At 33.2% G+C, this 15,879-nt stretch overlaps 1 protein-coding gene across 1 annotated transcript; it reads left to right on the top strand.

Annotated features, from left to right (window-relative positions):
* The first annotated feature begins 3,794 nt into the window (after window positions 1-3,794).
* On the top strand, window positions 3,795-7,218 carry LOC111678686 (5'-3' exoribonuclease 2 homolog). Its single transcript, XM_023440103.2, has 2 exons — window positions 3,795-5,476; window positions 5,561-7,218. The coding sequence occupies exons 1-2, from the start codon at window positions 3,953-3,955 to the stop codon at window positions 6,824-6,826; spliced, it is 2,790 nt and encodes a 929-aa protein (XP_023295871.2). The 5' UTR covers window positions 3,795-3,952; the 3' UTR covers window positions 6,827-7,218.
* Window positions 7,219-15,879: the final 8,661 nt, after the last annotated feature.

Genomic DNA, 15,879 nt, shown 5'->3' with positions numbered 1-15,879 from the left:
CGCCCTTAAAAAAACGTGTTGGGTGGTATTTTCACAAAAAAGTATCACATTTTAATTATATTTTAAGAACTAAATAAACAAAAATTGATTATTTATCAATTGTAAAGGTTTAGAGTTCAATGAACTAAATATTTCTTTTTAATGAATGAAAACTTTGTTTATTTATGTTTAATATTGAATAATTTCATGTTTTGTGTTTATATATTTTTATCGTAAATATTAGCTTTAGTTTTACTATAATTTTGGGGTGAAATTAGTTGTTGTTTTTGCCAAGATTTTGTAAATTATTTTAATACTTTGAGAAAGTTCTTTAAATCTGAATCTGCATACAATTAAGTAGCATATGCTGATATTTCAAATTGTCCAAAAAAAAAAATGCAAAAACAATATACTTAATGATTAGTAAACACATATAGAAAATCAATATTTTTTTGTTTTGCCTAAAAACCTTAAAAGCTTTTAATTTTTGCAAAAATCAACAAATGAGTCAATACAAATTTTTATACAAAATAAGCTAAACTTACTTGAAATGAATATTTAAATAACAAAAAGTTTTATGATACAAGACCTAATTTTAAAACAATAATTTATAGAAAAGTTTATTTGTTTATTTAAGAAAAAAAAAAGAAAGAAAATAATTTTCCTAGAAATTGCCATAGAAAAGCTTTAATTAAAAAGAGTTGGAGTTTATTGTTATTTAGAATATTATAAAATTTGCAAAAATTTTTACATATTTTTTCTTCTAAGCAGACAGACCCCTTTGTCAGCACCTCATAAGCCATAATATAATCAACAAAAAACAATAACAACAAAACAGAAAAATATACACATAAATATATACATAAATGTATACAAAAAAAAATTGATAAAAAGCAGAGTGCAAAACATCAGAAAAAATTAAAGAAAAAAGAATGTAGCTGAAAAAATATATATACATACAGACAGACAGACAGACAGACAGACAGACAGACAATAACACAGACACATCTTGCAAAGCACAAATGTGTGTACCCTACAGTAATACGGTGGGATGGTTCGTTTGTTTATAATGTATGCAAATATGACTACTTTATTCTTAAAGTTTAGGAATTGATTCAAAATTACCACATTCTTTTATTCATCAGTCTGTCCTTCCGCCCGCCCGTGAAAAACTTGTGTTTGATTATAGTTCGCATTTGTGAAGTTAAGTTAATGAAATTTGTTGGTTGCACTTTAATTTTACTAAAAGCCATGATACAAGCTTGTCAGATCTTACTACGTTGTCAGTAAAATGTTTGGAAAATGCCTAATAATCGTCTGAACTTAAAATTTTTCCTTTGCAACGTTGTCAGAAGAAGCTTTGCGGAAAATATTGCATGACAAAATTTGTAAATTGTCAGTATTTTTAGACATTTTCTGCACATTTTACTGACAACGTTGTAAGATCTAACAACCGTGTACACATAGCATAAGGACTTTATTTTATAAAACTTTGTATGGTAATGTAATTAATAATTATTTCAAATCAATCTTTTCTTCCATTCGTTCATCTCTCCGGTCTTAAATAAAAATTGTAATCATACTCTAGATCAGAATTTAAAATCCTTTACTTTACTAAGAACGAGGTCTATTGAAACTGTAAGAAATCGGTACATTATTTCAAGTAGATTCCACACATTTAAACTCTCATAGATCACTCTTCAGACTTTATATCTAAAGCTATGAAGGAAAACACTTTCAAAAAGGATTTATGCAGAATCTTTTAAACGTGTTGTCTTAGGTATAATATAATTCGGATATAGGTCTTTTATTATGACTTTAATCAGTTATAAGCCAAACATTTTCGTCCTTATGTAATGATTTTCGTAAAAATTTCAACACTTTACTTGGAGCTTTAAGAAAGTTATTAACATTGAAGTCTTTTTTCTTAAGGAGATCTTATATGGAGGGTTGAGTCAAATGTAAACCGATGTTGACCATTACAGCCAAATTTTAGGACTACAATTGCTCTCGTTTGATCTATTTCATATTTTCAATGGACATGAGGTTGGAAGTATAAAAAAAAGAATTAGAACATTCTTTCGATCCTTAAAAGAATTACTTAATGTCCATTTAGGGTAACAGATGCTGAAGTATGATCGACTATACTTTTTTAATTTATTGATAAAAGAAAAAATATCTTCCTCCTACTTCTCTTATATGAAGCAACCAACCAATCATTATTGATGGTGGCAGTTACTGTGATTTCTTTTCCATTATATTATTTTTCTCTTTAAATTATAATAATAGAAATATGATACATCTTTTACAAAGTCAAATAGCGAAACCTTATGGAATCTTTGATATCCTTGACAACTTCTGAAGTTTGCAGAAAGTAGAAATTTTAAAATATGGTAAAGGAGATTTTAAAATTCCAAATACATAAATAATATTGTACCACGTATCTGTTGTAATTTTTTCGGTTTGTTTTATATTTTTTCTCCATTGAACTACTTACCAAGTTTTTCGCCATCACTACAATTTTTTTTTCTTCTTTTACTATTCAAGTAACTTTTTATATTTTTGCTTCTTTCAATATTTTTTTTTGCACAAAATTTATGTGTGTTATGTATAAGAAATTTAAAATTGATTTAAAACATTTAAAGCTTTACTTTATTATTAATTTTTTCTCTTCTCAAAACTTTGACTTCTTCTTTTTTCTTTTCTTAAATAATTTCATTTATTTTTTACATTTTTTCTATTTTTTTTAATATTTTTCACAAATTTTTCTAGCAGCAGCACAAAAACTCAACAAATTGAAGCGATGAAAATGAAAATTATTGTGTGAAGAAGAAATGGAAAAAATTGTTAAGGTATTCTAACGATAACAGTTATTTTCAAGTAAATATTATCGATAGCTTTATAGTATGGCAGTAAATAATAAATCGATACATGTACCAGAGTTGTATTTAAAAGAGAGTTTGCGCAGTTGCTGTAAATAGGGTGTGTTTATAATTGCTGTTATTCAATGGGTAACGAACGAACGAACTAACGTTATAATTCGGCCTCTAAATAACAATATGCAATTTAGCCGTTTCTGCGACACATTCCTAATTCCTTTTGACAGTTCATCGCCATGTTGTTTTTTCCATTCATTATTCATTACAATATTTGCACTTTTTATAATTTTATTTTTTATTTGTCTGCAAACAATGAAAACAAACAGCTGACTTTGATAAATACTCGCGAAAAATTAGAGATGACCGCCATTCGTTCGTAATTCATAAGGTAATTCAAACTGAATTACGTAAAGCTTGAAATTCGCAGCAGAAATTTAACATAGCGAATCACGTAATTTAGTACGTAATTGTGCTGAATGAGACAGTTTTTTAAACTGATTCTAAGAAGAGGCTTCGGAACTAATATGCGTTCCATGCAGAGTTTATTCTCTACCATTGATTTAATGGTAGAGTTGAAAAAGAATAGTTCTCGTGAGTTCAAAAAATCTTGTGAAAATGAATTGTATAACTCTATACTCTAGTTTCGAGATTGTCTCGATTTTAAAAATATTTGCTTTCAAAATCCCACTCTTTAATCTCTCGGATTCCGTTTTTATTTAAAAACGTTGTAAATTGTGAAAATGAGTTGTATAACAAAGCTTTCCTACTCTAGTTTCGAGATTATCTCGACTTTAAAAATCCCACTTTTTAATCTTTCGATTCGGTTTTTATTTAAAAACGTTGTAAATTAAAAAACTAAACGTAGTTGAAAACCCAGCAGGCTTACAGTCAACGCCGTTTTTTAGTGGCAGCCACCGCCGTCGTTAATATCTGTCAGCATAGGGCTCTTTTATATTGTAATCGCATTTGGGAAAACAAGTGAAAATAGTTAAGTTAGACACGTTTTTTAACAAATAAAATTTAAAACAGTTTTTAAAAACTGTTCATTATTCTCGTCATCGTCAACACTCTATTGGAGGAGCAAAACTACAAGTATGGGAGTACCAGCATTCTTTCGCTGGCTTAGCCGCAAATATCCCAGTGTTATAATAGAGTGTGTGGAAAATAAACAAGTGGATCCGGAGACCAATAAGAATATTTATGACGATGGAACATTACCGAATCCGAATGGAGTGGAATTTGATAATTTATATCTGGATATGAATGGTATCATTCATCCTTGTACACATCCAGAAGATAAACCGGCGCCCAAAAATGAAGATGAAATGATGGTAGCCATCTTTGATTGCATAGACAGATTGATGAATATTGTGAGGCCGCGTAAGTTGTTGTACATGGCTATTGATGGTGTGGCGCCGAGAGCTAAAATGAATCAACAGCGCTCTAGAAGATTTAGAGCAGCTAAGGAATCTGTTGAAAAGCGTATGGAAATTGAGAGAATACGCAGTGAGTTGGCGGCTAAAGGTTGCATTTTGCCACCAGAGAAAGAAAAGGGAGAACATTTCGATTCGAATTGTATTACTCCCGGCACCCCATTCATGGAACGTTTGAGTCAGTGTCTACACTACTATGTACACGATCGCTTGAATAACAATCCAGCTTGGAAGAATATTAAGGTGATCTTATCGGATGCCAATGTGCCCGGTGAAGGTGAACACAAAATTATGGATTACATAAGAAAACAACGTTCACAACCTGACCATGATCCCAATACCCAACATGTTTTATGTGGTGCCGATGCTGATTTGATTATGTTAGGTCTGGCCACCCACGAACCCAATTTTACAATTATACGTGAAGAGTTCTTACCCAATAAACCCAAACCCTGTGAATTGTGCGGTCAATTTGGTCATGAAATGAAAGATTGTTCGGGCCTTAATGCTGCTGGTGTCAATGATGTGACTAATTTTAAACCTGACGTGCCTATTGGTGCGGAAGTTAAGTTCATATTTGTACGTCTGAGTGTATTGCGCGAGTATTTGAAGAAAACTCTGGAAATGCCTAACTTACCGTTTAAATACGAGTTTGAACGTGTTCTGGACGATTGGGTTTTCATGTGTTTCTTTGTGGGTAACGATTTCTTGCCGCATTTACCTTCATTGGAAATTCGTGAAGGAGCCGTTGATCGCCTAGTAGAGTTGTACAAGAAGTGTGTTTATCGCACCAGGGGATATTTAACCAATTCCGGTGAGGTCGATTTGGAAAGTGTGCAATTGATTTTAACAGATTTGGGCAATGTTGAAGATCAAATTTTCAAGGATCGTCAACGTAAAGAGCAACAATTTAAGCAACGTGAAAAGGCTAAACGTCGTCGTGAAGAGGGTTATAATGCTTCGGTCATGGAACAGTCTGGATCATTCAAGTTGAATCCATTAGGTAAAGCCAGTGCGAATCCACTGCCCCTTATCGATAATTATAAACAAGAGGCAGCTAATCTGAGAAATTCAACTAATGCCGCTTCATCATCTCAGTCAAATGATCAACAAGGTAAAGGCAATAAACGTACTGCATCGCAGGCTAATTTGGATGATGAAGATGATGAATATAAAAATGATGAGGTGAGTAATAGATATATAGATAGATAACAACTTTTAGTTGTAATCTTTTTAAAATGTTTTTTTTTTTGTAATTGTTAATTTAAGGTGCGTTTATGGGAAAATGGTTTCAAGGATCGTTATTACGAATCAAAATTCGATGTTGGCAAGGATAATTTAGATTTTCGTTATTCAGTGGCCTTACAATACGTACGTGGTCTTTGTTGGGTTCTCAAATACTACTATCAGGGATGTGCCTCTTGGGATTGGTATTTCCCATATCATTATGCACCCTTTGCCTCGGATTTTGTTAATATTGCCGGTTTATCTACACAATTTCCAAAGGGTTCTAAGCCTTTCAATCCATTGGAACAATTGATGGGCGTTTTTCCAGCTGCCAGTAGTTCACATGTTCCTGAACCTTGGGCAAAGCTTATGCATGATCCACAGTCGGATATCATTGATTTCTATCCGGAAGATTTTAAAATTGATTTGAATGGCAAGAAATTTGCCTGGCAAGGTGTTGCCTTGTTGCCATTTGTGGATGAAAAACGTTTATTTAAAGCTTTAGAACCCTATTATGGTTTGCTAACGGAAGAAGAGATTAAACGTAATAAACAAGGTAACTGCAGACTTTATGTGGGACGCGGCAATAAAGCCTACAAGACACTGTCTTTACATTACACTAATAAAACGTTTAAAAAGACACCAGAGATACCCATAGAAATTGAGGGTATGAGAGGTACTATATTGGAATCGGAGGAAAATGTACCCAAAAAGGGTACTTTACATTCACCCATTATGGGTCTGTACGATATAACCGAAAATTATGTTATTACGGTTAAATTTCGTGATCCACATTATGCTGAAGACTTTATATTCCCTGCTGAGCGTTTAACAAATGCCATCGATCCACCAAATATTTTGGCACCCGAATCGAGAGGTTCGAATTATAGACCGCGCATAGGTTTCAATCATAATATGCCGCAAGCCTATGTTACCCAAGGTGGTCATCGTATGTTGAACAATTCTATGGGCAATCCCCAACAGCAACAGCAGAGAAATAACTATCAACAACAGGGTTATAGTTATAATAATAACAATAATAATAACAATAGAGGAGGAGGTAGAGGTGGTTATGGTGGTGGTGGTGGCCGCGGTTATCATCAAGGCAATAGAGGCAATTATGGTGGTGGTAATGGTAGAGGTGGCTATAATAGCGGCGGCGGCGGTGATTATCAAAGAAATAATAACCAACAACAGAATCCACAACAAAACTCTTCATCATATCAAGGCAATCGTTATCAGAATAATGCCCAAAATAATCGTTATAATAACAATTATAACAACAACAATAGCAGTAGAAGATATTAAAATGCATTTTATAACAATTTTCTAATTTTAAATAATAATTTGTATGAAAACAGTTTATGTTTTCAATCTATAAGTCCAACATAATAAATTGTTTAAATAGTAAACATTTTAAAAACTTAACGAAACACACAACAAGAACAACATAAAAAAACTGTGAAGCATTTCTCAAAATTTCTACTTTTTTTAAAGAAAAATTTTAATTTTCCATGAAAATTACAAAAAAAAAAGAAGATTTAAACAATATTTTTTTAAATTCAGCATTAACACTGTTCTTTTCAGATTAAACTGACTTTTTTTTAATAGAAATTTACTCTTGACTTTAATTTAAAAACATTACAATTATGACCTAAAACAATTTACACTAATGTATGTGTATAACTTTATACAAATTTTAAAAAAAATTATCAACTAATTACGTTCACATTAAAAAAAAAACGAATAAAATTTTTGTAAACAAATAACATTAAACAAATTATGTAAAATGTTTTTTTTTTTATTTTTAAAGAAAATTTTTTAAATAACATTATATTTTATTTGTTTTAAAAACCAACAATAATGAAGTAAAAATTGTAATAATATTTCTTACATAAATAAATGTTTATTAAATATATACTTCTTTTAAACTATATATTAGTTGATAAAATATATTAAAATAAAGTCAGACATATAAAAACAAAAGTATATATTGCAAAAACATCTGTTACTTTCATTTAAAGGGATTTAAGGGATCTTTTCAAAAAGATGAATGAAATTTGATGAAGGGACCTCCCTTCGGTACAAATCCTCGAAAATTCAAAAATTTAGTTAAAATGCAAATCAACTTTTTGGTTTATAAAAACAAGTGAGAGTGTTATATTTGGCTGAGCCGAATCTCATATACTGTATGCCTTAAAAGGAATGCTCCCGTATAAACGTCAGGGTGATATTACTCATCAAATATCCCCCTGAAGAAGATCTTATATGAGAGAAAGGAATACTTGATCGTTTTTCATAAAATTGTTTACACCAATTAAGTGTCGAATTTCATCACTATACTCGTATTTTTAAGCAAAAAATGAGAATTAAAGTCATATTCTGAAAGGAGACCTTTTATGGGGGTACGATCAATTATGGACTGATCAATATAAAATTAGGTAGGAAGATTTTGGATCATATTAAACTTATGTGTGTTAAATTTTATCACTATACTCATATTTTTGAGTCAGTAATGAGCGTTAAATTCATTTTCTGAAGGGGACCTTATATGGGGGTAGGATCAATTATGGACCAATCAACATAAAATTAGCTAGAGAGGTTTGGATCATAAGAGATTTTTTTATGTCAAATTTCATTTGAAGGGGGAAGGGGGTAGGGTCAACTATTGACCGATCCACATAAAAATGAATAGAAAGATTTTGGCTACATTGCAGCGTATGAGTGTCGAATTTCATCACTAGTAATTTTCTGAAGAGGGCCTTTTGATAGAGAGATTTAATATCATATCAAACTTATTTATGTCGAATTTTATCGCTATACTCGTACTTTTGAATAGATTTGCCCATTAAAGATGTTTTTCGGGGGTCCACTTGTATGAGGGCTATCCGAAAACGTGGACCGATATTGCCCATTTTCAATACCAAACCAAATACCTTACCTATAGAGAATACATACGTGTAAAGTCGGTGTGGCTGGGTTGGCAATCTTTGGTCGTTGTTCGTTGAACTCCGAGTCGTTCCGGTGCGAAGAACCGATTGTCGTGGGAACGTTGAATACTATCCATCAACAGGCGGTGGAAGACTCCATCAATTCTCACCGCGATAGTATAATACTGGGAGGTCGACCCCCACCCGTTGCAAACGAGAAACGAAACCTACCACGTCGTACTAGAGTGGTATTGGCACAACTTAGATCCGGATGGTGTACCCGTTTAAACTCGTACTGGTCGAGAATAAACGACACCATTCAAGATCTTTGTCCTGCGTGTGGAACAGGCCCACACAATGTTCAACACCTTTTTAACTGCGGGGCAAATCCAACTCAGTTGGAACCTGAATCCCTTTGGACTAAGCCGTTTGATGCGGCTCGTCTACTGGGTTTAGATCTGACGGAGTTGGATAACCAGAGCGAAGACGAAGAAGAGTAGGGAATAATGTTTAAATTTATATACGTGTAATTTCAGGTATCGCTGCTACAACAACAACAACAACCTATAGAGAATATTTGTGGAAAGTTTCAATCCTCTATCTCGTTCCTTTCGGACTCTATCATGCTTTCAGCAGATAGACAGACGGACCGAAAGACATGGCTACATCGTCTTAGAATTTAATAAGGATCCAGAATATATATACTTTGAGAATGGACGGCTATAGAAAACCACACACACAAAAGATGTACCTTTTTTGGCATTGATTTTAGAAGTAACGCCACAAGCGGCTACGTCTACACCATGGACGTAAGAAGTAAGGAAGGCGTTGAACATCTTAGTTGAAGGCCGTGTTATCTCAATCCGAAAATTTTAGGTGTAACCTTTAAAAACCTCCTTTACATTGTAAAACATACCTCTGAAGGTGCCCCCGGGCAAGTTTCCTCGATGAGTGTCACATCATGGTGTATTTGCAATCTGTGGTCTTCCGGGACTATAAATTGGTGTTGACAAGTTACTGCCTGGCCAAGTCCTTGCATTAATAGAAAAGAAGTCTAACCAGAGCACCACGTAATCTGGTTCTACGGGTGGCCAGTTGACCGCAGGACTATGTCCTGGCTGGTCAATTGGTTGAGATTCCTTCGGGATCCACGTAGTGGCTATAGTTGCAACCCAAATCGCGGGAAGACGGTTGCTTGGTTAAAAGACTGACATACTGTGAATATGATTTTCATGATACATTTCTGTTATCGTTTCTAGATGTTGGAGCGGTACGTATAACAGAGCATGGTTGTGGATTAATAAAATGTTGGATTTGAACGGATAATGAAAAGATTTGGTATACGAGGTGGAATTTTCTGAAGTTTATTGTAATCGGTTTGAAAAGCCACTAATGGCTAAAGATACAACCGAGTACTAAATGAACACATCTGTCATCTGGGATAGTGGCAGACTACTTCATAGTCTTTCTAGAACCATTTATGAGCCGATACAATTGATTTGTTCAATTCTCAGTAATTTCTACAAACTTGCGATCTATAGACCTATCGTTGAGACCAACTGAGTAAGGTGGTGATAAACTGTTCAAAGGGGTATAAGAAAATGCTTCAACCAAGAATGTGCTTCAACCAAGAATGTGGCAAGAGTAAAGTTTAATGGCCAAGACTGGATGCTGAAGCAAACAAGATGCTTAGTAGACAGATCAGAGGTAGTCTAACGATTAAGATACTTTTGCAAGTTATGAGACCTGTAAAAGGTTAGAGACGATAAGCTCATAACTTGACATTGTCCTTGAGTACAGATTCTTAGGGAAAATGGAAAGGAAATTAGTTCCATTCTACTTGGTGAATAAAGGTGATTTTTGAATGGTAGACTACAATTTGGATCCTGATCTTTTTCCTAACTTCTAGCGCTTTAAGTTCGCAGTCTCGTTCCAGTCATCTCTCGCCTTTTTTTATTATATTTTTCGTTAATGTTTTTATATTGTTTACACCTATCCTGTGATTCGATTACATTTTCAAAATCAGTTAGAAAAAAAGAGGAACAATTCCATTTCGTTTCCACTTAAACATTTTCAATAATTAAACTCAAATTTAAAATTTTCTTTAATACATATTTATTAAGTATTTTGTTTCTCTGTATAGTTTATATATAAATAGATTTTATTTTTTTTATTAAATTCACACATTATTATTTTTTATTTTATCAAAGTTTTCTTAAGACTTAAATTTTAACAAATTGTCTTTTTTCTTAAAATGGCATTTTTAATGCAATAAAATAAAGTTTTACTTTTTAATTTATATTTAAAGTTATAATAAAACTGAATATTTAAAAATAAGCTTAAAACAAAAATTCACTAGTTTTATTTAAAATAAAAATATCAAAATTTTCTATAAAAAATTAATGAATCTAGAACACAGTTTGAACAAGTTTTAATTTTTCTATATAAATTTCATATAATTTTAAAATTTATTACTGTAAAAAACTCGATTTCAAACGCTTTAAATAAATTTAAGCTTTATTTAAAGAAAATTTAATATAATTTTGAAAAAAAAAATTGAAATTTAATCGACTGCTAAACATCTTTAGTTTGTAAACTAGTTGAAATTCTTTCCGTTCATGACAATTGTCGGCATCTTTATTATATTAGGCCTATAACTCCCGATAATTAAGTATTTGCTAAAATAACACATAATTAATGGAATCATAGCCATTCCTATTGCCATCTTTCATCGCATACACAGAAGAGATGTCTTTTTTCAAACTCCTTGCATTATCTTTGAAATTGTAGCATTTTGTAGGCTGAAACATGGGACTGAAGTTCTGACGGCCCCTTGCATGTTTCCTTAATGAGTTCCACATCATGGTGTATTGCATTCCGGTGCAGGATAGGTGCTACCAATACCTGTGGTCTTCCGGGACTATAAATTGGTGTTGACAATTTTTTGTCTCGCCTAGTCCTTGCATAAATTGAAAAGAGGTCGAACCAGAGCTCCACATAATCTGGTACTACGGGTGGCAAGTTGCCCGCAGGACTTTGTCCTGGCTGGTCAGTTGGTTGAGGTTCCTTCGGGATCCACGTAGTGTCTGTGGTTGAAACCCAAATCGCGGGAGGAGGGTTGCTTGGTTAAAAGACTGATATACGGCGAATATGATTTTCATGATATATTTCTGTTATCGTTCCTAGATGCTGGAGCGGAACAAATTACAGAGCATGACTGTGGATTAATAAAATGTTCGATTTGAGCTCATAATGAAAAGATTGGGTATACGAGGTGGAGTTTTCTCCTCTAGGTGCTGTTGCCGAAACAACAGAGCCATAGTAGTGTGGTTGAGCGACATTTTGTCGGGGTAGATTGAGCTTATATAACTCGAATACTTGAGCAAAGTGCTTGTACAAGAACCGGAACATCCATGTACAAAAATTGCAACCTGGGTGTAAGATACACAAAGGGGCTGTGGTGAGTTGTTCAGTTTTTACTCACCCAGTGGTTGAAAAAGTTGCCAAACGGAGAAAATTTCGATTCGAATTGAAATACAGAATAGGGGCCAATAAATAATACCAATAACTCAAATGAGGAACATATAAGAGGTTATTATTGTTAAACGAGTTAAACTGTCTAACCATGATTGCTGCAAAGTTGTCGCACCAAGGATGAGACTATTTGTATTTCAATTCTTATTGATTGTTTTGTAAGGGAACTTCTAATAGAGGAAAACTTCTAATAGAGGAATAAGAAAAGGAAAAATCTTGTAGATCTCCTATAACAAGGTCGAAATGACATTTTCCCTTTGTATCACTTAATATAGATTTTGTGTTGGAAATCTGGCCGATTGAAAAGTGAATCTCTAATTCAAAACATTTCATTTTAACATCGAAATTAGACTTCAAATTAAGGCATTTAAATATTGGGGACCTTGACATGCATCAGCAGCCCTGGTATTCCAGCCGAGGTGAATACCAGAGAGGAGCATTACTAGCGGAACGAATCGTCAAATTCATACGCTTTCTCACATAACAGAAATATCTAGCGTAACAATCGCAAGTTCTGATCGGACACCCACGCAACCTGAACTACCTCGCAGTTTCTCTGTAATAAGTCCACTTATACATAAACGTTTGCCTAAATCGTCAGTCACAACAGCCTCGTAGAATATAGCGATCTACCATCCGCATCTTCCGTAATGATAACTGTGAAAGCCCCCCTTAAGTAATAATCGCTTGTTCAGAACAAACTACGCAACCTTGTTTAATACAAATCCTCTTACTCATTATCGTATTTCTTAGACAAAGATAACTTACTCTAAGTAAACTGGCAACGCTAAAAGAACAAGTCTTTTATTTCAATTGTTTCGGTATTGAATCCTATAAAAAGTCTTCCCTTGCTATCTGAACTCTGAAACGTATCGATGTGTTAGTAATTTGGTATTAGTTGCGGGGCAACTCTTCTATTTCAATACTTTCGGTATTGAATTCCTTAAAGAGTTTTTTCCCCTGTTATCATGAACGAATAGTATGTAAACTTTTTCTAACGAGAAGTGAAGACTAGCCAGAATCCTTACTGAAGAAACATATTAAGGAATCTTTTAATATAACAATCACGAGTTCGGGTCTGATCAACTACGGAACTTGCATCAATACACTTGCTTATAATCGTTTCTCTTGTCTCTGAAAGCCGAAATTACGAAAAGAAAGCAGACTGTTTCGATGTTACCTTGAGAAAGACCCCATCTTAATGTTATTGCAATCCGAGGAAAAAGAAGTGCTATCAGTACCTCTAGCCTGATAAAACTATAAACTTCTGATAACTCTATATATCCTCGCCTTTTCTTTGGAATGAAATGACATGGGGTCGAACCAGAAAATGACATAATCTGGTAAAATGGGAACTGTCAGGATTTTGGACTTTGTTATTGGAAAGATCTCTTTGGTGTGCACGTGGTGGTTTAAACCTCAATTTGTGGCAAGACAATATCGTTTAAAAGACTGATGCAAGGAAAAGTGTAGAATACGGAATAAGTTCGGTGCTGTTGCCGATACAACAAATACCCACAGAGGAGTAACTGTGGAACTGTTGGAATGAGTTGGAATTGGCCAAGAGTAAGTGTGTCGGATGTTATTCTCTGTGAGTGTGTCGAATAAATAAGAAGTGTGTTGGGTTAAATAGTTATGGATGAAAGGTAAAATCATTGAAATTTTCTTCCTTGTCAAGGTTTGTCCCAGGTTTACTTTGAACATAACAGATTTACCACCGTGTGTTTTCTATGAGTAAGAACAAATTTCTCCGCTTATATGGCGGATACATCTGCAAGTGCTATTGTCGGCTCATCCTATCTGCGTGTTTGTAAATGATAGTGATGTTTTTCATCTCGGAAGTAAAGCAGCGGGCCAACAATTGTCAGAAATTAGATAGATCGAAATATGTACATTAATTTCCACCGGCATCCAGTGGTTGAAAAAGTTCCACCGTGAAATAAGGCCACCAGGTGTTCGCTTAAAGCACTACGACATCTTGACACGACTTTAACGATCGTATTTTAAATAATCTTCCAGCTGGACGCAATTTACACTAAGCAGACAGGAGAAAATTTAATCAGGAGAGTAGAATCTCCAAATTGTCTTTCAATTGCTCTCCTTACGTGTTTTTCAGTTTCTTTTATGATTGTTCATCTGCAAGAAGTCTTGAATCTTCATCTTGCCACGTACCATTTGTATTACATTCTAGTGTTCCTTTGGCATAGTTCGTTGTATGAAATGGTCAGTTGCATTTACTTTTCTCTATTAGAGTTGAGGTTTCGATCATTGCCTATTTTCCTATTAGAGTAAGTAAGTTTAATTTCAACTGGGAATTGAGCTAATGTAATCCAGTTTGGTGAAACAGCTGCAACCTTCTGTTAATTGTGTAAAACTAGTCCTCCAAACTTGCCTTTTGCAAAACATTTACATCACAACAAGACTTTGGAGAGGTTACACCGTTTTTTCCTGTACGTTAAAGCCTTGTCTAAATAAACATCCATGGGATGCCTAGGGTTGGCTTCTAGAACCTTGGATAGCTAATGATAATCAATTTCAATGCTTTTAATATCAAATCTCTTGTATTTATTTCCAATGTTCCCTGCAAAAAACATGATCCATTTAAGTAGTTAAACCAAAAACTACTCCCCTGTAAACATTATTGGATTATATGATACGTTTAGTAGTTCTATGTAATGTAGACATGGAACAGGTTTATTTTTTATGAAAACAACATGGTCCATCTGCCTGCTTTACATAAGAACATGTTGCGGATCATGTAATCTTATAATTTAAACAAGAAAGTTGTTTTGGGATTATTCCGATGTAATGCATGTATGGATAACGTGATCGTCACTTAGGACATCACAATGTTAAATGGAATAAGTTTTTATATCCTTCACCTTCGTGAGAAGGGATTCGCAATTTCTATAATATAATTTTCCGACCCTATAAAGTATATATATATATATATATATATATATATATATATATATATATATATATATATATAATATATATATAATATATATAATATATATATATATATAATATATATATATAATATATATATATATATATATATATATATAATATATATATATATATATATATATATTATATATATATATATATATAATATATATAATATATATATATATATATAATATATATATATTCTGGATCCTAATAGATAGCGAAGTCGATTAAGCCGTCTGTCTTTTGAAATCAGTTTTAAGAAGACCTCAGATAAAGGCGAGATCTGAATAATTTTGTTAGACATGCTTTCGAGAAGATCGCTATTTAAATTCAGCGAAATCCGGGACAGCCTTTGAAAATTTCATCAAAAATTTAGATTTTTTATTCATGCTCAAACATAAATTCCTAAAAACAAAATACATAATCATACGGTAAATTTTGTTCTTTTGTGCTCTTGTTTACAAATCCAGGCAGAGCGAGAGCAGCAGAGCAAGAGTAGCAGAGAGAGAGTAGCACTAGTGTGTTGTTATTGGCTAGAAACCTGAAATCAATTATGTAGAACCTGGCCTAAGTAAGAAGTCATAAAAGGGAACTTTTTGGTACTTTTACGTTTTTCAAAGAGTACTTTTTGAATGTTCTATAATATTGAACCTAGAAACATGAAATTAAGTATATAGATTCGGAATTAGATGAGAACCTATAAACGGGAACTTTTTAGTACTTTTTCGTTTTTCAAAAGGTACTTTTTGAGTTTTCTGTAGTAATGAACTTCGAAACATGAACTTAAGAATGTAGATTCGGTATTAGGTACTTTTTCGTTTTTTCAAAAGGTATTCTCTTATGTTCCCATTAACGAAAGGGCAGATCAGGGATGGAAAAAGTGATTTTGTTTCAATATCAAAATATATTTCAGAGAGTACTTTATTGGGTCTCAAAGTA

Source organism: Lucilia cuprina, chromosome 2 (assembly GCF_022045245.1).
Source record: "Lucilia cuprina isolate Lc7/37 chromosome 2, ASM2204524v1, whole genome shotgun sequence".
NCBI lineage: Eukaryota > Metazoa > Arthropoda > Insecta > Diptera > Calliphoridae > Lucilia > Lucilia cuprina.
This window is presented reverse-complemented; position numbering and strand designations above follow the sequence as displayed.

Coding starts and splice junctions, on each gene's coding strand:
- LOC111678686 (XM_023440103.2), top strand. CDS start 3,953: ATGGGAGTACCAGCATTCTTTCGCTGGCTTAGCCGCAAATATCCCAGT. Junction 5,477..5,560: donor ATGAATATAAAAATGATGAG/GTGAGTAATAGA, acceptor TGTTAATTTAAG/GTGCGTTTATGGGAAAATGG.